Here is a 25944-nt window from a genome sequence, read left to right as displayed (position 1 = left end):
CCATTCCGTTAAGATTTTGTAGTTAAATCAAACGGTCAAATAAGTAAAAGTCTTTTATATCCCTAAATTTTTTTAAAATTCTAAATTTATCATTATTTATAAATAAAAAATTATTATTATAATTATTATATTAAAAAAATAATAATAAAAAATGATAAAAAAGTGACCTACCGGGGTTCACTTTGTGACCCGCCGATGGGTCACTTGTGACCCAACGGGGGTCACAAGACCCACCGACCCCCAGTGGTCACAAAGTGACCTCCAGTGAGTCTTGTGACTCACTATTATTTATTTATTTTTAATATATAATAATAATAATATAACCCATGGGTCACAATATGGGTGGATTAGATTCACTGGTAAACCAAACGGGTCAAGATTTAAAAAAAAAAAAAAAAAAAAAAAAATTAATAAAAAATAAGGGCAAGATTGGAATTCCACACTCCTTAATTAGCAGGAAAAATCCTAACGGAAGGACAAAGTGGAAGGAAACAAAAGTTGAATATATCAAAGTAAGAGTTTTTGAACAATGAAAATATATGCAAAAACAAAAAAGTTTGAGTAAATAAAGTTTCCCCTATTACAAAAGTGAACTTTTTTAATAGATATGAGGTATAATATTGAATTTTATGATATTAATTAATGTGGTGCGTCTGCTCCTCTTTGAATCAAATTGCTGAGAAATCTTTTTTCTTACCAATTTTCTTAAGGTTCTTTTAATATCTTGTGACAGCATTTTGTTGGCTTAGGTTTTCCAATCGTACTGCGGCATGGGAGCGCTTTCTCTCTGACTCTCTCAATCCACCGACGACTCCAAACCCTACGCTACTCAAAGGTCTGTTATTTCACACCCTCTCTCTATATGTATGTTTTTCTTTTTAGCGCTTCTTTGTGATCAATTCTTGGAGTTGGATTGATTCTGTTTAGCTGCTGAGAAAACGGAGGAAAAGGAAAAGAAAAGATAATGGGTGTTTTGTGTTTGTGTTTGATGTTGCCTTTTGATTTGGGATAGTGGAACTCCCTTCAGTTTCTTCTTTTTGTTTTCCTGCTGTCGCAAAGTAAGGAATATCTGAAATCTGAAATGTGATTGCGATTTTCTTTTCGTTTCCGCAGCTTTCACAAACAGATAGTTAGGGCTTTGGGTTCTCCGAAGTTTTACTTTTAATTTTCTATAACGTTGGGTTAGGATTGTTATTATGAATTTTAGGCCTGAAAATATATGTATTTCTTGGATAAAATATCCTCGGGTGTTGTTTCTGTGGAAATAAACGAAGGCTCCGAAACCTTTTTTGATTGTCATCTACGGGGTCCATTACATGGTTGATTTAGGATTTTCTAGCATTTTCTTTGTAGCCAAGCTTAAGAATTAGTTGTTCAGCTTAATTCTCTTATATGTTGATTAAATTTGTGGACTTGGTGATTGCAACGACCTCTTTCCTTGCCTTACAAATGAAATCTTATCATTTTTTTTATAAGTAATATTATGAAATCTTATCATTGCAAGATTTAATTTCAATTCTGCTCATTTATCTGTTTGTTACTCTTTTGTTTTGGTTTAGTTTTGAGTAAATAGATCTCCAAGTTGACTGAAATTTCAAATTGTTATTCAGGTCCATCAATTGGAAAGTTTAACTATTAGTTCTTGAGAGAAATAATGTCTGGAAGAAATCGCGGACCGCCTCATGCTGGACTACCCCCTGCGGTCCATGAACCGCCATTTGGCAGAGGTGTCGGACCAATACCCCATCCAGTTCTACTCGAGGAGATGAGAGAATCGCAGTTTGGAATGGGTGGTCCTAGACCTCTCCCTCCACATCCTGCAATAATTCGGGAGGGTCTTGATGCTCAGTATCAAGACATTCAGGGGCTCTTAGTCGATAACCAGAGGCTAGCTGCTACCCATGTTGCTCTTAAGCAGGAACTGGAAGCTACCCAGCATGAGTTGCAAAGAATGGGTCGCTTTGCAGATTCCTTTCGGGCAGAGAAGGACGGTCAGATGAGAGAATTGTATGAGAAGTCTGTTCATTTGGAGGTGGATCTTCGCGGGGTGGAGGCCATGCGTGCTGAGCTTCTTCAAGTTCGTGCAGATATTAAAGACCTTAGTGTTGGAAGGCAGGAGCTAGGCGGTCAGGTACAAGCAATGACACAAGATATGGCTAGACTTACAGCAGACTTGCAACAGGCACCAGCTTTAAGAGCGGAAATTGAGACTATGAAGCAGGAGTTGCAGCGTGCAAAGTATTAGTTTACATCAAATTATTATTTTTTCTTGGTGTGATATTCAGTTTATGTTCCTATTATGGTTCTGTTCATTTCTGATGATTTGTATTTTCTTTTGTTGGCATTTAGAGCTGCCATTGAGTATGAGAAGAAAGGATATGCAGAGAATTATGAACATGGTCAATTGATGGAGAAGAAATTGCTCTCAATGGCTCGAGAGTTGGAGAAGCTTCGTGCAGAGATTGCTAATGCAGAGAAGAGAGCTCGTGCTGCTGCTGCTGTTGGGAATCCAGGTATGCAACTCCTCTGAGATTTATCTGGTTGAAAATTTGGTTTGAATTCAAAGATGACTCTGCATCTCCTCCCCTCCCTTCACCAACACCCCCCCCCCCCCCCTCCCCTGCACGCCCACTTCACAGAATATAAGAAATGCGAACTTATTGAAGTTGGTAGCCAAATAGGGAATGGAGAAGGGAGAAGAAAGACTAACAAGCATAGATCAACAACATAGTCAAAACTTTCCTGAAGAGCAAATAATTGTATAGTTGAGAAGTCTGAGGATAACCATGGAGGTTTAGGGAGCTGTGTGCAACTCTATTTTGAAAGTTCACATTTCCTTTGTTGTATGTCAAAATCTATGCCCACCGGAAGCAATTGCGGTATTCTTAGGTTCAAAATTTTTTCCTTTTCTTTGCTTTTTTGTTCAATTCTTACCAAGAAAAAGATTGTCAAACTGTCATTAGAAGCTGTAGGAAATTTTTAATCAAATTGATGACTCTTTAGTTTACCGGGTTTTATGCTTCCAAGAATCCTTTTGCTCCTACTAGCTAGGTGTTTTCTCTTGTATGTTTCCCATGTACTTAGGGTGTCTTATACTTTTTATGAAATTTCGATTGCTTATAAAAAAAATACTTCCAAAAAAAAAAAAAAAAGGAAAAAAAAGGAGAAGAGAATTCTTTCAGTTTACAGGCTTTATGTGTTACTTGTCTAGACCTTCTATGATTGTTTGGGTTTGATAGACTTTTCTTTTGAATAAAATTATGTGGCAGCATGTTGCTATATTTGCATCTACTTTTATGAAACTGGAGTTCGTTTCAAATCGGCTCGAGTGAGGTTCAAGTGAGTCAACACATGATGTAAGATGTTGGAATTAAAAAAAAAAAAGTTGCAAAGAACTTCTTCAACAAACTGATATAATGAGTTGTTTCTGTTAAGTGATAAATGAGTCCAGGTTTTTTGATTATTTAATTTTTCCTTTTATTAAATTGATGCATTAATCACAAAATGCTGATATAATTCCTCTTGAAACTTATCAAAAAAGAATTCCTCTTGAAGCTTGATTTCTTCACGATCGTTGAAGTTTATTTATTTATGGCTCTATCTTTCATGTCTCTATTCTATTCAGGGACAGGCTACAATGTGAATTATGGCAATCCGGAAGCAGGTTATGCAGGAAATATTTATCCTATTAGCTATGGCTTGAATCCAGTAAGTTTTTCTATTTTATACATGTTTTATGTGTTTCTGTGTGGTTGCATATCTTTATTATCTATATTATATAAATGGATGTGAATAACCTGCATCTTCTGTTTGTATGTCTTCTTTCTAAATATTGCATATGTTGTTCTTTCTTCACAACTTGCAGGCACAGGCTGCTGCAGAAAATTTCCCTCATTATGGGCCCACTCCTGGTTCCTGGAGTGCCTATGAAATGCAACGCACTCAAGGACACAGATAGATTTTTTCTCGACGCTATCATGCCAAGCTGTGTTCTAACTGGTATCTTGGCCTGCTACTTATTAGATACTTAGGTCTGGGATGGAAGTCTTGTTTCGTGATAAATCTTGGACATTTGCTTATATATTTGTGTTTTTTGTTATTGTTGAAATTGTACTGAAAAATTGACAATTTGCATTAGCTTGATGGTGCAGTATGGTATTTTTGTATTGGTGTCTTGATGCAAATCTTCCAACCTACTTCTATTATCTGTTATTGTGTTTCAGTGTGGTTTATTTATATTTTATTATTTTTTGTATGGTAAATTACAATGCACCCACCTTGATATAAGTTATTTGATTATTCTGTCTAAAGGACGTGTCCAAGTTTTACAGCAAGCCCCTACTCACATTGGGAAGTCATTTCCTATAGGAGGAGTGCTTTTCTTTCTTCCTTTCTTTTTAATATTCCTTTGAATAAGGAAGAAAACTAAGGTTATTAATAGCCAGAACAGCAGTTGACTTTGGGAATGTTGTTCTGCAGTACACTACTTTTAGCAGACATGCCAGATAAAGTAGCTTGCTTTTCTTATATAATATTGTAGCAAAGGTCTGATAAAGTTCCTAGGAGCTGGGACCAGGATCCTTGTGATCATCATGGTTAGTGCTAAAAGGAGGTTATGGGTATGGGTGAAGGCTAGACCTGCTGTGTACTCCATTCTGGCACTTAAATACTCCCCGCGGCCACGTCCACGTCCCCCAACAACCTGTTAATATTTTTATAGTGTTGTGAATGATTAGACATCACATTGTTGACACATGGGACTATACTCCTGCATTTGCATATATCCGTTTATCCTCAGCATTTTTTACATATCTATGGCCATACATTAAGTTTCCAATCCATGGTAACTAGATTTTGGTTGATTGCTAAGTGACATAAAATCTCCAGAATGCTATTTGTTGATTCATTGAAAATTTCATGGAGGCAAGTGAAGGAGACCGCTAATAGCCATAAGATAAAAACACTTCAGTAGTAATTTTGGAGTTTAATTCTTTCATAATGCATAATAGTTAGGTGTTTTCTCTTTTATACTTCCTATGTACTTGGGCGCCTTACGCTTTTAATGAAAATTTGATTACTTATAATAGTAAAATAAAATAATGCATAATAGATCCTAAAACTAATTTCACCTATCTCTTAATAAAACATTGTTTCAACTATTCCGGTCAACTACATGCAACTGGTAATCACATAATATTGTGCACCTTCTTGTGATTAACACCTTTGATAGAGTTTGGGGTTTTGTGAGGTAGTCTTGTTCTTAATGTTGTGATCGGTCATTTTATTATGTGGGTGCATGTACAATTACTACTAGCATCAAAGCATGTAATTTATTTTTTGTTATATTTGAAGAGGATGTTGATGTGTATTCTCAATCAGATATGTTTTGAATGTGTAAAAAAGAGAACAAATTGTATTAATAATACCAATTCGTGAACTATTTCTGTTGGGTAGTGAAAATGTAGTAGTAGAGAGAACTAATAAAAATTAATTTCCATAGGAAAAACATAGATTAAGGGGTTGTTTATTAGCCCTGCTAGTAACGCACTGGATGAGGTTTACTTGTACAGTTGAGAGTTTGCTGTTTGAGTCGTTGATGTCTACTAGTAGCTTATCATCACCCTTTTTTTTGGATCCCCTAGACCTTTGTAATTTTAGAATATAATTTTTGTTTGTTGTTGTGGTTTTTAGCATTTCTTTTGTGTACCACCCATGTACTTGGGTGCACTCTTTTGTTCTTTCAAAGAATTTATTACCTATAAAGACAAAGTTCTCTACTACTATAAACATATGCAATATGTAAATTATATTACTGCTACCAGTGCATGGAACTGCAAACTATTTCCCTAGAGTAAGGAAAAGTATAACATAATAACAAATTAATTAATTCTATATTATTTTCATAGCGATTGCTATAGATTTTAAAGTGAGGCCAGTATCTGCTGGTATTCACCATCACTTCTGGCAGTTGGCACTTTTTGTCATTATGGTTCCATAGGTGTGGACATGTATGTGTACTTAGGCTACAGTTCTGTTTACTGCTCTTCTATCTGTAGATATTTTGATTTGTTTAGTAGCTTTGTTGACTTCTTGAGGCAATGAAGAGAAGAAAATGTTTGATTTTAGTAAACCGTGTTGCTTCTTCAAGAAAAAGCTTAGGACCTGTTTGGAAAACTTTTTTAAAACTGTTTTTGCTTCTCAAAAGCTTAACACTCTTTTCAAATATTAGTTATTCAAATAGATTTTCAGTTGTGGCTCCCACCACTAACATACTTTTCAAAATAAACCGCCACTTTTCTCAAAACACTTTTCACAAAATACTTCTAAAAAACATAGCACAAAATAGTTCTCGAAAAATAATTACCACAAACATCCGGTAACCCCATGGTGGTCACCATGAACTTTCGACAGCCTCGCGGTGGCTGCCAGGAACTTCCCGCAGCCCCGCAATGGCCACTAGGAATGTCTAGTGACCCTCCAGTGGCCGCTCAATTTGTTCGGCAGTCCCGTGGTGGCTGCTAGGACAGTCTGGTGTGGACACTGCGGTGGCTGCCACCACCACTGTGGAGTGTAATTACCGTGGTTTTTCTTTTATATTAGGGGAACACTCTTTTATTTATTTTTTATTTTTTAAAAGCACTACTCAAAATTTTACCAAAAGAATTTCCATTTGTGGACTCCATGTATAACACTTTTTTTCAAATGTCATCCCCACCAAATCAATTCTCAATTTTACCTTTTTCTTAACTCTTTTCAAAATCCAAAACACTTATCAATTATTTCTTCCTCAAATCTCATCCTTTGAAGTTCTATTGTCAGCTCTAGCTAGGCTCTGATCTAGCTATTAGAAAAATCTTGGTTTTGATAACCAGCCAACATTTGGGCTTATTAGGAATTGTCTATTTTTGTCAAGTCAGTATGTAGTTCAATAATGATATGATCATTATTACCTAGGTCAAATTTGTAAAAAGGATTCTAGATTCTCTCTCTCTCTCTCTCTCTTTCTCATTTTGTCAATGGCTGGTAAGGTTTGTTTTTCCCCCCCTCTTCTTTCTTCTTTGGAGTGCGAGATTCCAGTTTATGTCTCCTGAGTAGGAGTGGTGTGCAGCCATATTTTGTCATTGTATTAGGAACTATGAGCACCTGTGAGCATGGATCTGTAAATTTCAAAAGTTGCAGGCTTTTAATTCTCTCTTTTTGGTGGGGGTGGGTGGGGAGATACAGGCTTGTACTCATGCATTGGAAATTTCCTTTCACCTCCATAGGTTTTGTGTGTGGGGTTTGGTTTGAGGAGAAGTTTATTTTCTAATAAGTAGATTCCTATCTGTGTCCATAGCTTTCGGAAGAAAAGCAGCCAAGAATGGTATCCTTCCATTGATGAGACATGTTCAGCAGTGGAGATGCAGAATGAGTTTCATGGTCAAGTGATTTGTCAATCTGAAAGCCTCTGTTTTCTAAATGTTAATTATTATTATTATTTTTTTTGGTCTTCCTCTTTTGGCCCGTTAGTTGTGCCCACATAAAACATCTCTTCCTCTCTCTCAACCTTGTTTTGTCCATGGCGACCCACATCCAAATTGCGAGCTTGCCGCTTCATCTTCCTCCAGTTTATTGCTCATTCTGATTAGGAGCTGTGTGAAGCCAAATTTGGTCATTGTATTAGGAACGACAAACCACTCGCAAGTATAGATCTGTAAAGCAATAGAAGTAAATTACAAGAGATACAGGCTTTTACCTTGGGGGCAGGGACAAAAAGATGCTTTTGCTCATGCAGTGGAAATTTCTTGTACCTCCATAGGTTTTGTGAGTGGGTTTAAGGTTGAGAAGTATATTTTCAATAAATAGATTCCTATCCATGTATCGTATCTTTTAGAGGAAACGCAGCCAAGAATTAAGTGAGGTTTATTCATTGCGTGAGGTATGCTTTCATTGACAAGGCACGATCAGCAGTGGAGATGCAGATTTCTTGGTCAAGTAAGTGATTTACTATTCCGAAGACTCCGTCTTTTATATGAAATTCTTTTTTTTTTTTTCTTTTCCTTTTCTTTTTATCTTCCTCTTTTGGCCCTTTTGTTGGTTGTGCCATAGAAAACACTTTTCTCTCTTTTTGTTTGTGTGTGTGTGTATGTTAGTTCCACTTGTCAGTCACATTTGGTAAAGAACTACTTGTGATCATAATTGACCTGGGGTTTTATGCCGTTACATTACTTCTCTATCCTTTTTCTGTTGGGTCCTCGCTTCAATACTGAGAAAAAAGTGCTGTCTTGGTATTTGCACCATGGAAGCTATTCTGATGATATTGCAAAATGGTCCTTGGGCTAAATGTTACTGTCCACTAGTAGGGGTGGACAGTAAGGTCATAGCTTCTATCCCATATGGGCGGCTGAATAGTATATTTACGGATCAAAAATTAAAAAGAAAAAGCTATTTGGAAAATATTCTGAGCTATTGATGTTTACTTGCTGTTTTGATGGGCAAATTTTGACTGATGGGGTGCTACTTGCAGTACTGGTCTTTTTCCCTCCCATATCGTAGCTGTTATTCTGGTTATCTCTTCTTGGTTGCAAGTTTCTGTAGCTATGTTTTGTCAAAATTTGGAGCAAGGGATATGAAACATAATTTCAATATCAATTAAGGTGAAAATGAAATACATAACTAAGAATGGACATTGCCTTTAAAGCAAAGAATCTCCTAGAAGCAAGGGATAATCTATCTAGGGGCATTATTTGTAAAAAGTTGCTTTTGAGGGTAGATTATATGCTGTTTGTTGAAGCCGAGTTTTCTATTATACTGCATGTAAATAATCACAAGAAACATCAACTCCTGTGTGTCCGGAATTTTAAGACTAGAACTTCTATAGTGAACCACATTATCAGTTGTTTGGTTGCTGAAAATAGTGCTTCCAATTAATTAGAGAACCTTGAGTGCAATCATTTTGATTCATGAAAAGGTGCATGATGAGAAACAAACCTTTTGATATGTTCAAGAGCGTTTATGACCCTTCTATGGAATATTTTTACAAGTAAGCTAATTTATTGGGTGTTCTTTATTTGTCCCAGTGTGATAGGACGTGAAGCAGCTATTGTGATGTAGACCTGTCAGTTTTTGCAGTAGTTTCTTATCTAAAATTTATTCTTAAATCCAGTACTGTGGGTTTTGCCTCATCTGTGTACTACATGTTATATGTAGATTTCTGGTCATTTGTTTTGCAGTCCTTTGACATTGTTTTGTTGTCCCTTGAGAACTCTAAGGTAGCAGTCCACCTTTTTCTTCCCCTTCTTTTTTTTCTTTCTTTTTTGCGGATAAGTAGTGGCAGTCCATGTTGTTTGCAACTAATTGTATGTGTATGACCATATTCAATTATATTTAGCGAGATTTATTTAGGAGTATGTTCAACAATTATTAATAGGTTATTGCATCTATCAAACAATAGATGCAATAACTTATATGTTTGATAGATGCAATAACTTATTAATAATTGTTGACCTTCCTCAACCCGTGAAGTGCTATAACCGCAAGATGAGAGATATCAAATTTTTGAAAGTAGACGATAGCTTGATCGCCGAGGAAATGTCGGCGTTCAGTGCCCCGCCTGTCTCTTCTGGTGTGGTGACATGCTTGGTCCAGTCCCAAAAGTGGCCGATTGGATTTAGTCCATCTTCGGAATTAGTGGATAGTGAAGAGGACACAGATTTCAAGGGTGGGGAAGACAGAGATTTTCCTTACCCTCTAGGTGGTTTCCCCTTGCCACCCGTTTGGACTGGGCGTTGATGGGGGATTTATGTGAGGGGATCAATGTCACCTTAGAGGCTACCCCCTAGAAGGCAAAGGGTAAAAGGGAGCTTATGTACTTAGAATGCTCCATCAACTATGATGCTAAGGGAGCATTTGATTCTCTGATTTTTTGTGAGGCAAATTATAAACAACTCTATCATCTGCGATGTCTATTCTTATGTTTTGAAGTGGTTTCGGGGTTGAAGATTAATTTGGGTAAAACCGAGCTAGTTCCTGTTGGAGATGTGGTTGATGTAGAAGCTTTGGCTAGTATTCTTGGTTGTAGAGCGGCATCTTTGCTGATGAAGTATTTGGGTCTTCCCTTAGGAGCTTCTCATATGGATGCTTTTATTTGGAATTTTATAGTAGAAAAATTGGAACGTTGTTTGGCTAGTTGGACGAGGCTTTATCTGCCTAAGAAAGGTCGATTGACTTTGATAAAACAACATTCTTTTTAATATACCTACTTATTATTTGTCTTTCTATGAGGTAGAGGTTTTCTTGGATACTCTTTGTGTACTAGGGTTGCGTCCCACTATGCTTTGAATGAATATATATTATTTATCAAAAGAATTTTTATTTTTTTTTCTCTCTTCCCTATTCCTGCAGGCGTGGCTAATCGTCTTGAAAAACTATGGACTTTATATGGGGTGGAATTTGTGATGAGTTTAAGTTCCATTTAGTTAATTGGTTGAGATTCTGTTCTTCGTTGAAATTAGGTGGTTTGGGGGTGAAAAACTTGTTTTGGGAAAATGGTTATGCTGTAATGCTATAAAGAAGGAGGTTTTGTGGAGATTGGTAGTGGAAACTAAATATGATAGCTTGATTAGAGGTTGGTGTTCCAACGAGGTAGCAGGGCTCTTTGGAGTTGGAGTGAGGAAATATATAAGGAGGGGGTGGGGAGTTTTCTCGAGTTGATTAGATTTGAGGTTGTTGGGGAGAGAAACAAGGAGGGAGTCAAACAAGAGTCAAACAAGGGAGTCAACGATTTGTGGGGGTTTTGCGGGCTATTGGGCTTCTCTAGGTGTTTGTTTTTGAGGGTCTGTTGGGGTTCTTATGTGGGTAAGCTTTGTTTTTTTTTTTTTGTAGTTAAGTGTTTCAACTTGTATACTTCCGGTGTACGTAGGGGCGCCTTACGCTTAATAAAACTTGACTATTACTTATAAAAAAAAGAAGAGTAAATTAATATACATATTATAACATCACTTCTAGCCAAAAGTCTAAGCTAATTGGCTTGGGTCCAATTATGTATGTTAAGTACTATTGTTTTTTATATTTCTTCAATGTGGGGCACAACCGTCACAAGTGTATGCACAACAGAGATGAGAGATGGGGACCGGGATAAGGTTTTGGCATGATTTGTGGTGTGGGGATCAGCCCTTGAAGACATCTTTTGCAGACTTGTTTAGTATTGCATGTTGTAAGGATGCGTGGGTATTAGATCACATGCAGTTTTGTAATGGAAATCTTCAATGGAATATATATTTTACCAGACTAGTGCATGAATGAGAGGTGGATTTGGTTTCTTCTTTCTGTGAACTGCTGTACTATCAGATTGAAGCTAGGAGGTGATGATAAAATATGTTGGATCCCATCCGAGAGGCAAAAGTTTGAAGTGAGGTCCTTTTATCATGTGTTATCGATTCTTGTTAGTTCTCATTTTCCATTGAAGAGTATTTGGAGAGTTAAGGCTCCTTCGAGAGGCATTCTTTGTGTGGACAACGACATTAGGAAAAATCTTGACCTTGGATAACTTGAGGAAGAGGAATGTCATTGTGGTAGATTGGTGTTGTACGTGCACGAAGAGTGGGGAGTCCATTGATTATGTTCTTCACTGTGAAGTGGCCTGAGAATTAGGAAGTTCACTTTTCATCTTTTTGGTGTTAATTGGGTTACGCCTAGAAGGGTATGAGAGTTGTTAGTTTGTTGGAGAGTTCCGGTGGGAAGTAATATTTTGGAAGTTTGGTGGTTGGCTCCTTTGTGCTTAATGTGGTGCATTTGTAGAGAGCAAAATGTAAGGAGGTTTGAAGATCGAGCTCAAAAATATTATGTTCAAATCCCTTTATACATGGATAGCGGCGTATATTTCCTTTGTACTAAAGTTGCGCCCCTATACGCTTTATTAATGATATGACAGTACTTATTAAAAAAAATAATAGTCTGCAATTGTCTAGGTTTTTTTTTTTTTTTTTTTTCCTTATTTTTTAGACTTTTTATTCATCTTTTTCTCCATAATAGGGTTTCTCTTGTATTCTTCTTATGTACTAGGGTTGCACTCCTCTACACTTTCTAATGTGATTGAATTACTTATAACAATAAAAAAATGTTGCATGATTGCTCCTTTCAGTTGAATGACATTAATGAATTTGAGTTTTTCAATTTTTAATCTATTCATATTTGTGTAGTAATTTTAATAAATTTGGTACTCATTTGAAGATTTATGTTTCAAATCTCACTCAATTTTTTTTTTTTTTCTCAAGTGCGAAATCCATATTCTTCATATTTATCTGGTATATAGCATGATTGGTCTTGCCTGGTCTGCAGTATGTTTTCATCTGTGTTTGACATTTATATGTTTCGCTTTCCAGGTTTACAACCCATTGTCTCTACAAATCTTCTCCTCCTGCAATCCATCCATCAATGAGGTATGTGTATGCATTAGATTATTCTGTCTTTTATTTTTGTATTTTGATTTAAAGTTGACATTTTCTCTATTTTGTTTTTTGGGAAAGTCTACACTCCTCTTCAAGGTATTACTGAATTGACAATGCCCCTAAACTTTTAATTGAGACAATGCTTCCCCCAAAACATTCAAAAAATTGTTAATGTCCCACAGGCCAGCAAAAAGACAAAAATGACCATACAAATTTTTCAATAAGATAAAAATACCCCTATATATTAAAAAAAAAAAAAAAAATTATAATCTTAAAAAAAAAAAAATTAATTAAATTAAATTAAAAAATTTTATTTTTTATTTTTCTATTTTTAAATTTGCCACCCTTAATTTTCTTTTTTTTTTAGAACTTTTAGTATTTTTTGTTTTTATTTTGTTAAAGAGTATTTTCATCATTAGGGGGAACATTAAGACAATTTTTAGTATTTTGGAGGGATATTGTCCTAATTGAAAGTTTGGGAGGACATTGTTGATTGGGTGGTAGTTTGAGGGGGTATGTGGACTTTCTCTCCCCCTTCCCTCCCCCCCCACTTTTTCTTTTTTTTTTTTTTTTAATTTTTTAATTTTTTTATTAAGAGAAGATCTCTTTTGCTTGTTTGGCAGATGTGGTAGTAGTATGCAGTAGTTTACCTGATTATTCTCCTATCCAGTAACCCAACTTTACTTGCACGCTATGAATGGTAATTGAGTTTTAAAGTGATGTCTGGCTGACTATTGGTGGGTCTGACCCCTTGTTTGGTTTGGCTTCCTAATTGTTTTTTTTTTTTTTTTGATTGGTAAACAACAATTATCATTAAAAGCCTAAGGCGCCCCTATGTACACAGTGAGTATAGAAAAGGAAAACTTCATATTTTTTTCTTTTTGATAGGCAAACTAATTAAACCGGGTTAGAGAACTGAGGTTACGCAGGCTGTGTATTACAGTATCTGCAAAAATTAAATGAAAATATAAAGAATCCAAAAAAAGAAAAAAAAAATCTCAAAAACTCGACTTTCCTTCATCCCCTAAAAATGTAGGAAGTTCCATCCCTTCAAAAGTCTGCTATTCCTATACTGCCATAAAGTCCACATGAGACACAATCAAAGTCCATGCTTTGCTCCTAAATAATTTAGGCTTCCTTCTCCAACTCTTTCGTTAAGTAATTCAATTTTATTAGAAGTATAAATGGGCAACCCAAGTATATACGAAGTTACAAGAGAGACACTCAACTAGGTAGAAGAATAACTCAAATCCAAAATATTTAGAAAATTAGAAAGGTGGGAACTATTGCAGGCAACCATCCAAATATAAAAAGACTTTAACATGATAGCTTTCAACTCCAACATTGTTCTCTCACAATCTTTGAAATTTCGAGCGTTATGTTCTCTCCAAATGCACCACATATCAAGCACATGTGAATAGTCCTCCAAACTTCTATATTGCGGTGGCAACCAAACTGACCTCTCCAATTGCTAACAACTCCACCACTTGTTGGGTCATGACTCACTCTATCTCAAATAGACAGAAAATTGAAGCCCACAAATCTTTAGCCACTTCACAATGGAGCAGAAGATCAATAAATTTCCCATTCTTCTTGCACATACAACACCAATCCATCACGTTAAAGTGCCACTATCAAGGGTGCCTTATTTCTTCAAATGCTCTTTCAAGGAAAGAGAGCCAATGGGAGAGCTAATAAGCACATGATAAAAAAAGTCTTGACTTCAAATGTCTGCCTTTTGGAGGGGATCCAACAAATTTTGTCATTGCCACCTCATCGCAACCTAAGAGTGTGCAACACATTAAAGAATGATGAGACCACCTCTAGCTCCCAATCATGCACTGATCTAATAAAGGTGATATTCCACTGTAAAGTGTTGTTAGAAAATCGCAGATCGAACCGTCAAGACCTCCTTAAAGTGAGCAATACTAAATAACACTGGGAATGCTGCCTTTAAGGTCTCATCACTGCACCAGACATCATGCTAGAAACTTGACCTTCGCGCCATCTCCCTCCTCAAATCTCACAAATCTAGAGAAAACCCCCACCCCCTCCTAAAGTTTTTCCACACCCCAATCCTGTAGGACTCAAAAACCTAATTGGAGCACCAATCACCCCCACATGCTATCGTATTTAACCTCCACCACCAATCTCCACAATGCCTCCCTCTTTAGTGCCATAACCATTTCCTCAAGAGAGCTCAGTTAAACAAGAAGCAAATTTCTAATTCCTCAAACCGCCTGAAGGAATCAAAGTTCAAATCTTCAACCAACTAACAAGATGGAATTTGAACTCATCTCTGACCCCGCCCAACATTAAATCTCATTGAAGTTTCTCGATGTGGTTAGCAACTCCGGCCGGGATTGGGAAGAGGGACAAAAAATAAGTAGGCAAATTGGAAAGATTGCTTTAATTCAAAGTGATCCTACCACCCTCAAATAAATAAAGCCTCTTCCAACTTGCCAAACAATTTTCTATCTTTTCATTAATGCTATCCTAGAGATCTTGCCTTACTTATCAAAAAAAAAAAAAAAAGATAGATCTTGCCTTAAACAAAACCCCTAATGGAAGACCCAGGTACTTCATAGGGAAAGAGGACATACAACCAAGGATACTAGCCAAGTCTCCAACATCTTCCATGGCACTAACATGGACTAACTTTAATTTAGCCAAGTTAATTTTCAACCCTGAGACAGCTTCAAAGCATCAGAACAAACATCCCAAATGATGGGGATGATCATGACTTGCCTCACAAAAATATAGGGTGTCATCCACAAATAATACATTTTTATTTTTACTTTCTATTTTTTTTATAAATAATTCATTTCATTGATTCAAACAAATAATAGATGAGACACTAGAAGCCCTGCATTCACAGTGGCAGACAATTCAGAGCCTCCATGACAATGATGAGTAGTAGAGGGGGAAGAGCATCCCTTGTCTCATGCCATGAGAGCTATCAAAAAAATGGATGGATTCCCATTAACCAACACAGAGAAACACAGTGTAGAGATGCATTGTGCTATCCATTCATACCATTTCTCCCCAAAGCCACATCTCCTCAACAGATACAACACGAATCCTTCCTTGGTCTTATTTCAGGCTTGTTGGGAGGTTCTTAAAGATCTCATAAATGTTTTTCATGAGTTTCATGCTCCAAGTAAGTTTGAAAGAAGCCTCAATGCCACTTTTATTGCCCTTATTCCTAAGAAAGACAAGGTGGTGGATATAAAGGAGTTTCATCCAGTTAGCGTGGTGGGTGGCATCTATAAAATTATCTATCAAGTCTTAGCTAACAGGCTAAAACCGGTGTTGTAACAGGCTATCAAGTCTTTTGGTCCAATATGCAAAGCACACCTGAGACCCTTGATCTAACTCTACTATCAAGGCATCATTTGCAATAAAGATGGAGTCTAAAACCTCACTCTTCTCGAAATCTCTTTCCGTCCACAAAGCCTCCTTAGAACTGATAGAATCAAAATGAAGACCGCCTATTGAATTGTTCTGAATAAAGGTAAGTGTAAAACTACAAAATATTTTTGATAAGTAATAATGCATTAAGAGCGCAGAGGGGCGCAACCCAAGTACATAAGAAGTATACAAGAGAGCGACTAAGTAGGAGAGAAAGAGGAAGAGAACATAAAGAGAAAATCAGAAAAATCGATCACTAAAGGAGCAAGCCAACCGGCTGGCCATGTGAATAAGGTGTACAAAAAGAAGTGAATAAGATCCTCGAGGTTCCTCGACAAGTCCTCGAAGCATCTCGCATTCCTTTCCTTCCAAAGACACCAAAGGAGACACAGGGGAGCCATCTTCCAAACCATAGCACTACTAGTTCTACCTCCCGCCCACCAACTGGCAAACATCTCCATGACGCTTCTAAGCATAACCCAACTCAAGTTAAAGCGAGAGAAGATGACCTCCCACAACTTGCGCGCGACCCCACAATGAAGGAAGAGATGATCCACAGACTCCCCATCCGCCTCACACATACAACAACGATTAATTACAACAATACCTCTCTTTCGAACATTATCCAGCGTGAGGGATTTCCCAAGGGCGGCCGACCATGCAAAAAACGCCACTCGCAAAGGAGTCTTAGTACGCCAAATCCTTCTCCACGGGAAATGGTTAGGCTCCTTAAAGGCAAGCCTCCTGTAGAAAGTACGGACCTCGAACTTCCCTTTACTTGAAGGAATCCACCACATTCGGTCCTCCCCTTCCCCCCGGATCGGAGACGAATACAAGAGCGAGAAGAAAGAGGCTAAGGCCATCTCCTCCCAATCATGGATACTACGGGTAAAAGTAACGTTCCAGTGCACCATCCCATTTACACACTCCCGGATATCCGCAATAGAAGCATCCTTGTTGCGGGCTATATTAAAAAGGCCCGGAAAAACCTCTTTGAGAGGCGTCTCGCCGCACCAACAATCCTCCCAAAATTTGACCTTCTCCCCCAAACCGGGAACTAATCTGAAGTGGCAACGAAACGACCTCCAAACCCCACAAATGTGTTTCCATAACCCCACCCCATGCGTTCCACGAGGAACATTTGAACGCCAACCACCCCATACTTAGCCACCAAGATACTTCTCCACCAAGCTTCTTCCTCATTTGCAAATCTCCATAACCATTTCCCCAAGAGGGCTTGATTGAAAAGGCGCAAGCTTCGAATCCCTAGACCTCCCTCAGCAATCGGAGAACAAACCTCGTGCCAACTAACCAAATGGAACTTGGGCTCATCCTTGAAACCTCCCCATAAAAAAACTACAAAATTTGGTCCCTTATTTTATAGAGTTTGAAGAAGCAACGCCATTAATAACTAAGGATTTAATGGTGTTGCTCCTTCTGTTTGAATTGGCCACTCGGTGGAAAAAATTAGTATTCTTGTCTCCCTCACTTAGTGAAAGTGCCATCAATTTTTGTCTCCCACACACTTCTTTCAAAAGAGACATCCTCTCAAAGTCACTAGTAATCTCAACATTTGCACCTTTTCAACATCTGATAGGGATCTTTCTTCTGCAATAACATCAAGATCACGAAGTTGACCCAGAAGAACCTTTTTCTACTTCTCAACATTGCCAAATTTCTCCTACATTCCATTTCTTCAAGTTGACTTTCAAAGCTTTCAGTTTGCACGCCAGGACAAAAGTAGGGGAACCTTGAAAACTGCAAGACATCCACCACAGTTTCACATTTTTCATGAAACCCTTTGACTTTAACCACATATTCTCAAACTTAAAATACCCTCTGCTTCTTGCTACAACACCACAATCAAGTAGTAGCAGAAAGTGGTTCAAAAGAAGTCTAGGGAGCCTCCTCTGAGAAACATCAGGAAGTTGGGCTTCCCAGTTAGGAGAGAGAAGAAATCTGTCAATTATGGGCTATGATGGAGGATCACAATTATTAGACCCCATGAAGTTCCACCTACAAGAGGATTACATGAAACTCACATAGCTGTTCTCAAATATGAACTCAGAAACTTCGACAAGCTGGGGAAGAACGGGTGTCACTAGATCTCTCACTCGGGTAGCGGGTGATGTTGAAATCACCCCCAATGCACCATGGTAAATTCCACTGGCTCATCAATCCAGCCAATTCATCCCAGAGTACTCTTTTTGTCATTGTCAACATTAGGATCATAAACACCCGTGAAAGCCCACCCAAAGCTGTTATCTATGTTTCTAAAAGATAAGACAACAAAAAATGCTCCCACACACTCAATTTTATTCACTACCCTCCTATCTCACATTAACAACATCCCTCCAAAAGTTCCTTTTGAACCCAAAAAAACACCAATCCACATGATGACAGCCCCAAAGGTTGCGCACAACGCCCCTAGATGCTAGCTCCAGTTTGGTTTCTTGTAAACAAACCATATCAGCTTTCCATTCCTTAAGGAGATTCCTGACCCTCAACCTCTTATTGCTCTCATTCAACCCTCGTACATTATAAGCCAGAATCTTAGGCTTCATAAGGAAACAGTAGGGGCCCTTACCTTTGCCTCTACTAGATTGACCTCCCTTAAGGTCATGATTGATAGAACAAGCTAGCCTCTTTAATTCATGGTGCCTTTTGTTCTCTAACTTTTTTTTGATAAGTAATAAGAAGTTTTATTAAAGAAAGAGAAAAGCGAGAAGCGCCCCTAATTACACACGAAGTATACAAAGGGGGCCAAAGCGAACCCAAAGCAAAACCCCAGCACACCCACCCAAAAAAACCAAACCACCACCCAAAAACCCTCAAACAAACACACCAACGCAAAGCCCACTAACCAAACACCCTCATCCCTTCACAAAAGACTATGACACTATAATCCTGCCCTTCCTTCTCCTGGACGACGCACTAGCATTGCCATAGTTAACAGAGCTTTCTAAATTAAACAGCTCTCGTTTGCTTTTATTCCTAGGCCTTTTTCCTTTAGCCCTAGGCCGAGCGACGTCCATAACCTGAAGAAAATCCGCTGAATATGGATCCTCCTCTTCACCGCAACCCAACCCCCAATCAAGGGGATCGGGGGGCAGCTCCCCAAACTTGAAGGCTTCATCCAAGACTGAAGAGTTGTCACCCACTACTTCATCATCCTTAATAGCCACATGCGATGAAGACTGAGACTCCCTTATCTCTTTCGGACTTGGGTTAAGAAACCCTCGCCGTAGAAAGCCCCTCATTGGATTAGAGTTCTTAGAATCAGGCTTTCTTATAGCCACCTGACCGTGTGCAACCTCTGAAGAAGCCTGAGCAACAAACCCTGCAACTGGTTGGTAATGTATCTGCGGAGCACTAAAAGATTCCACCGCCTCAAGAAGAAGAGAATCATTCACCCGAGTTCCTCTTTCTTTCTTAGCTCTCCGGTAGTATCTCAATATTTGCTTATATATAGGAACCCCACTGCCCAGAGACATGCGTAACCTCTCTCCCAAAGCTAACGCCCCTGCAGAATTTGCATCATGATATTCCGGCAGAACCATCTGCCCAGATGATAGTGTAGAAGAGGGCGGGACCGAGACACGTCCTCCTAAAAACCTCTCAATTTCTTTCTTCATAGACGCCAAATTCTGTTCCTCCTCAGGGGACAACACCTCACGAGCTTCCTTGCTTGCCTGACGAAAAGACACCTCCAAGTCCTTCAGTATTGCCATATGCGTGACATCGTCCTTAACCACTTCTCGAAAAGACTCAATCAGCCATTTTTGTGATTTGTTCAGACCAGAATCAACAATGGCATCAGAGGTGAGCGTCGGCGAGGAAAGAGGGACAGAAACCTCCTCAGCCTCAGCCACTAACACACCTGCGGAAGAATCAGCAGACGAGGAAAGGGCTGAGGTAAGAGGGTCAGAAGGAGGGTCACCGGCATGGACTGGCTGGAAGCCGGCATGAACAGGAGACACTCGCTTAAAATCCGAGGCTCTGTCCCCCCGCTTAGCTATCGCGGCCCCTGTCTCCCTGTGAGACAGATAATCATCACCGCCCAGAGCTATGTCTTGCACTGACAACCCAGGAGCCTCAGCAGATGAAGGAATCACCGGAGATGTCACCGGCGAGGTCGACCCAGAAACCGCCGACAAAGCAAACCCAGACCCTGCCGACGAAGCAAACCCAATACCCTCCGACGAAGAACCCAAACTCGACATCACATGAGCAGCCGCACCCGCGGGAACCACTGCGTTAGAGACCACAGAAGTCGCCGGAAAAGACCCCGGATTGAACAACGGCGAGGCAGAAACGAGCAGCGACGACGACTGCTCCGATAGGGCAGACCCAAGACCCGCACGAATCCCAGAAGCAGACTTGCGTCCAGCTCTCCGCCTAAACCCAACAATAAGTTTAGGCTTCAGGCCCGTCCTAAAGCAAGCCCGGTCCAGAACAGGCCCAGGCTTCGCAAGAAGCTTCTTCCAACGACCAGGAACCCAAGAGCCTTCAAACCAAGAATTGGGCTTAAAGCCCAGTCCGATAGAGAAGACCCGAATCACATCAGCCCTAAGATTATTCAAATACACCTTCAACGAGCGCACAACCCTAATCAACTTCGTCGCTGGATCGCCGCCACCACCCTTAACCAACTCAGGACAGCCCACCATCGGAAACTGAGCGCCAACCGGCTTCACATCACCAGAATCCTCGGACAGCACCGCCGCATAGGACCGATTCGAAATAGCATTCGGTATACCCCCTAAACCCTTCGTCTTCGCTGCGAGAGACACCAAAAATTTCCGTAGTTCATCCACAAAGCAGCGCCAACCCCAACCTTCACGGCCCTCAGGGAGCCAAATCACCCCTTTCCGAACACCATCAGCAAAGACCCCGGCCACTAAAAACCGACCGGCCTTATTGCAGCCCTTATGGATCTTCAAAATCATCTCATCCTCCCGAAATGATTTGGCGAAGAACTCCGACCCTTGAGATTTTAGCGCCTCCTCCACCATGTCCGCCAGCCAATCGGAACATCGGAGGCTCAGAGAAAAAGAGCCAGAGAACCCTTTTCTCTTTTCTTCCAAGCGCAACTCAGGCTTGCCCACTTTCGCCAAAAAAGAGAACGATTTAGCTTCCACAGCAAATCTTCGCTCCATCCTGTCCATGGCAAACGCATCCCACGATCCCGAACCTAGGTCTAGCGGAAACGCGCCTGCACGCGCCTCCGCTAGAGAGGAAATAGAGAAAACTAGGAGAATTCTAGAGTGAGAGTCTCTCGTCTAGAGAGAGAAAGTTTTTTTGTTGTTCTCTAACTTAGGAAGAGAACTTGTGGGACTGTCCAGACCATTCCGATTTCGACTTGTTTCAATGGTAGTAAGCAAAGCCATCAATTAAATATCAAAGCCGCCACCACGGAAGCTCTTAACTTCCTGAAATGCCCGATCTGAATAATTTGAAATAGGCAAAACTGGCCCTTCAATAACAGCAAGGTGATTGATATTTAATGGCTTGCTGTCCCTAGGCTCTTTCCTTGAGTAGAGAACCAATTCTGATAAGTAGGCATCTTGTCCTCACTACAGCTGGTCAGGGAAGTCCCAATTTGCCTACCTTCTGATAGGGATGACCAGACAACCTCTAATTCCTTTCTGGCACCACTGCTTTCCCCCTTATTGTTGGCCAAAGGAGGGAAAAGGACCCTAAGATTCAAACCTGCAATCGACACTCTTCCTATCTCTAAGGCCCACTCCAAGACCTTAGGATCTCCCTCGAAAACTGCTGTGCCAAGACTTGGAACAATAGCCACCTCATTGACGACATATATGCCAAAAAGGTGAACCCACAACCAAAGACCCAGCATGTCACAAGCAAACGTCCAAAATACCCACAACCAAAGACCCCAGCATCTTACAAGCAAACATCCAAAATACTAGTTTCTGGGTCACCACTGGTGCGGTCTGGGCAAGAAACAGAAACTCTGTTAGGTGGTGGCGTCTACAGGTGGATGGCTGAGGGAGACACCCTTGACATAAAACCGTCGACAGAGTTCTCAGGATTGACTTGATTCCCCTTCCAGTCACCAACAGGACGGTCTACATTGATCGCAGGGGTGGGAGGGGGGGTGGTGATGGAGTGGCGAAACCACTGGAAAGCCAGCTGGCTAGGCAGAGGGAAGACCCATCCTTGCCAAGGCCTGAGTGTGAGCTCCTTGCACTTAATCGTATTTTCTACTTAAGACTCTTTGGGCTTTGGTCGGTACTGGTTTGGAATCTGGGCTGCATGTGGCCTAAAAGGGCCTAGGCTTTTAGAATTCATCCTAGCAGATTGGCTACCTGAGAAGGGATAGATGCTCCTGAGGCTGCTCACGAGTTCTTGAGCCCATTGGGTTGAGTGGAAGAGCCCCGGTCAAGCCCACTGAAGAAGCCTCCACACCCAAACTCTTGGGTTGAGATAAGCTTGGCTCTAAAAGACGAACTTGGCCTGAGACTTTCACCTTATTGGGCTCGGCCACCCCATCCATGTCTAAAGAATTCGAGCCCATCCTTGCAGAGAACAAGGCACTACCATGCGGCTTGGTCTTCAACTCATCACTAACTCTCTTCGTGTGGCCTGCAGGTCTCTCTGGCCCAAAAATTCCCTGGCCTCCTCTAGTTTGACAATGCAAGTTATAACGTTCCAATTCCCAATTCTTCTTTTAGCAAAACCGTTAAGGAACTAGTGTAGGACTTGGCACTCATGTATTACCTTCACAATGTACCTACTTGACGTGAGACTTAACTTTCTGAAGTTGGCACACCTAACATCAACAGAGTATCCGTGACCCCAAGGCTTCCCATGTTTTGCGTAAACTACCCTTCTTCAAAGATCCCTTTCCATGTCTTATTGCCAAAGCCGTTTCCCCAAAACAGGTTGGTTAAAAGTACTAATCTTTTTCCTAATATCCAAACCTCTAGATTGATTGAGGAACAAACTATAAACTGACTCACCAAGTGGTACTTCACCTCATTCCCTATCTTTCTGCAGAAAAAAAAAAAAAAAAAAATCTCATTGCAATTTTGCTATCCTCTTGGCAACACCTACCGGCATGCGAAAAACGAATATAAAGTAGCTAAACTAGATAGTCTTTTTCTTCATGTGACTCTTCTTCATTTGGGTGAGTATATTTTCTTACATCTGCTCACCTCCTTTCCATTCATTCAACAGTTACATCCCAAGCCGGTCTAGCGTTACAAGGTGAATCAAGTGGTAAGCCTAAGCAGGTCTTTAGAAGGATGCCTGCCGTACAACCAAGTACTGTGCTAATCCATACACATCTTCTACCTCCCCAGTTAGAACCAGTTCACTGTTACCCAAGTTCACCTTCACACTTGAGACTGCCTCCAAACAAAGTAAGATACACTGTCAAGAAAGAAGCTCCTCCAGTTTCACCCAACAAAAATTATAGTATCATCCGCTGACAGAAGATGGGAAATCAGTAGCTCTCAATTATTTGCATTCCCCCACCAGAAAACCTGACACCAAACCTCCCTCAAGTGTTCTATTAATCATACGGCTGAAAGTCTTAATTAGCATGACAAACAAAAGAGGGGATAAAAGATCCTATTGTCATAGCCCACGAGAAGTTACTGAAAAATCCAGTTGGGCTCCCATTTACTAAAGTAGACATTCACCTGCAAATGCACATTTCCTATGCACGACATCAAATATAACAAGTCCAAATTTATGTGGTCATAAGCTTTTTCCAAATGTAACTTGCACAACAAACCCAGGACTTTTGACTTCAACCTACTACCAAGGCATTCATTAGCAATGGGAACCAAACCCTATTTTTTTTTTTTTCCTTCTATAAATGCATCATTATAGTCTGATAATATTTTGCCAATACCCTCTTTAATTGATTAGGATTTTATAAGCACTACGAATCAGATTGATGGTCTGAAATTGTGATTAGTGTTTATACAACCACTAGAAATTGTGATTAGTGTTTCGATTAGGTGTTTTCTCGGCCAAGCTGCTGGTGGAAATATTTTTTGCAGAGATTGTTCAAATCCACTTGGACAGGGAAAGGTGATTGCTTTACAATAACATGCTGATGGCCAATCACGACTTCTTTGTTTTCTTCTCTCTTGCTTGCAGTCTCGTGTTTTTTTTTTTTTTTTTCATATTATTATTGTTATTATTTTTGTATGGATAAATCACAATTGTCATTCATTGTTTGGTTTGTCACAATCTGATTCACGATTAATTCATAAGCATTTCTTTTGATCATCAAATTTACAAGTTTGGGTTCCACTTTCAGGGTGTTATCCTTTAAAGCGCTGGCCGTTAACGGGGCGGGGCTCCTTCACTAAGATCAATGGCCTGGCTGGATGAGACCACCAGGTGTATACAAGTTTGTTTCCTGAGACGTAATTCGTTATACTGCAAAGGGGTTTTGATCCAGCCTTCTCAAATGTCTCGCTCTTGGTGTCCTCACCTCTACAATTTGCAAACTAATAATTTTATTCTTTTGGATTCATTTCGTAAATGAAAACAAAGCCTATTATTATTGGAAAAGTAAGCCTCACGTACTCAATTTCATTTGGACCCAACAATAAAAAGAAAAAGCATGTGCCGTGGTCCTTGTGTTACATGTAATAGAGGGGCTTTTTATTTTTTTATTTTTTTATTTATTTTAGTTTTAAATAGAGGCGTTTGAGTACATGTTAAACATAATCTCTCTCTTATTTAAGCAAATCAAATACAAGCAAAAGTAAATTAATATTTCTTTACGTAAGCAGTTTTTGCAGTATATCAACTTAAGCTTCAACTTTAACATCTGCCATATATATATATTTGACATGTTCGCATAAGAGGAGGATGAAGATTCGAACTAAAGACCGCTGCTTTATGAGGCATGATTTTCAACCGATTAAGCTATTCTTTAGTGACAACATCTGCCATATTGAATGTTCTTAAGGATCTACGGATAGGAAAGGGTTATATATATTAGTAAAGTTCATTTAACCCTCTCAAACTACCACCTCAATGACAATTTACTCTCAAAACTATTAATTGCGACAATTTACTTTTCAAATTATCAAAATAATGACAATGTATTTTTAATTTTAATAAAATGACAAAATTACTCTTACTAAAATAAAAATAAAAATGTTAAAATTTATTTATTTTTTTTTTTTCAAATTTTAAGGGTATTTTTGTCTTATTGAAAATTTTAGATAGGTAATTTCATTATTTCGCTAGCATTGAAGGGTATATTATCATTGTTTTGGTAATTTGGGGAATAAATTGTAATAATTGATAGTTTTTGGGGTAGATTGTTATTGAGGTGGTAGTTTGAAGGGGTTAAGTGGACTTTAATTATCCGTTATATATATATATGAAAAGACTCTAAAAGATCATGCCATGGGAGATTGGGATCCAAAGCAATTAACTGATCAAATTACTAAAAGAAACAGGGCGAACCTTAATAACTCATCGGGTTATAAATGCTAGGGCTGGGTATCGGTCGGTTAGGACCGGTTAATGGGCTTATCGGTCGGTTAACCGATAAGCTATCGGTTAACCAAATCCTAACCAATTACCGACCGATAAGAAGTGTTAACCGAAAATTATCGGTCATATCGGTAATCGGTTAACCGGTCGGTTAAATCGGTTTAGGCTTTTGTGGGCTTTTTATTGGGCTTTTACTGGTTGCTAATTGAGCCAAAAATTAATTGTTTTAGAGGTTCAAATACGTTTTGTTGGGCTAAAGCCTAAAATAGCTTATTAAAAATTAGTTATTTTAGAGCATATTTTTGGTTAAAATACCTTATTGAAGCTTCTTTTTTTTTATTTATTTTTATTTATTTTTTATTTTTATTGATCCACTACAATAATAAATATAAAATTTTAAAAAATTAAAAATTAAAATAGCTTATCGGTCATATCGATTTTTCGATAAAAAATTTTTAACCGACCGATAAGCTTATCGGTATAGAATTTTTAACCGATTACCGACCGATAACTATCGGTTATAGTTAATATCGGTTCGGTTAAAGTTGGTAATCAATAATCGGTTAATCTGTCCGTCCCTAATACATGCCTTCCACCATGAGTAGTATTT

The 25944-nt window shown here is 39.1% G+C and overlaps 1 protein-coding gene across 3 annotated transcripts; it reads left to right on the top strand.

Moving 5' to 3' along the window:
• The first annotated feature begins 653 nt into the window (after positions 1-653).
• Positions 654-24610, top strand: LOC132173761 (structural maintenance of chromosomes domain protein). 3 transcript variants are annotated; one of them, XR_009439348.2, is made up of 7 exons: positions 654-835; positions 1611-2238; positions 2350-2513; positions 3626-3708; positions 3866-3999; positions 12363-12419; positions 24139-24610. XR_009439348.2 is itself a non-coding variant. In XM_059585358.2 (5 exons), the coding sequence occupies exons 2-5, from the start codon at positions 1655-1657 to the stop codon at positions 3956-3958; spliced, it is 924 nt and encodes a 307-aa protein (XP_059441341.2). In that variant the 5' UTR covers positions 654-835; positions 1611-1654; the 3' UTR covers positions 3959-4176. The 3 variants fall into 3 exon arrangements, 1 of the variants encoding a protein (XP_059441341.2); XR_009439347.2 differs by having other exon boundaries at positions 3866-4031; XM_059585358.2 differs by lacking the exons at positions 12363-12419; positions 24139-24610 and having other exon boundaries at positions 3866-4176.
• The last annotated feature ends 1334 nt before the right edge of the window (positions 24611-25944 follow it).

This window comes from Corylus avellana, chromosome 3 (assembly GCF_965113065.1).
Source record: "Corylus avellana chromosome 3, dhCorAvel1.hap1.2, whole genome shotgun sequence".
Classification (NCBI taxonomy): domain Eukaryota; kingdom Viridiplantae; phylum Streptophyta; class Magnoliopsida; order Fagales; family Betulaceae; genus Corylus; species Corylus avellana.
This window is presented reverse-complemented; position numbering and strand designations above follow the sequence as displayed.

Bases quoted from the DNA above. Each gene is read 5' to 3' on its own strand.
- LOC132173761 (XM_059585358.2), top strand. From the start codon at position 1,655: ATGTCTGGAAGAAATCGCGGACCGCCTCATGCTGGACTACCCCCTGCG. The intron at 2,239-2,349 runs GTATTAGTTTAC...GTTGGCATTTAG, and splicing joins CAGGAGTTGCAGCGTGCAAA to AGCTGCCATTGAGTATGAGA. The intron at 3,709-3,865 runs GTAAGTTTTTCT...CACAACTTGCAG, and splicing joins TTAGCTATGGCTTGAATCCA to GCACAGGCTGCTGCAGAAAA.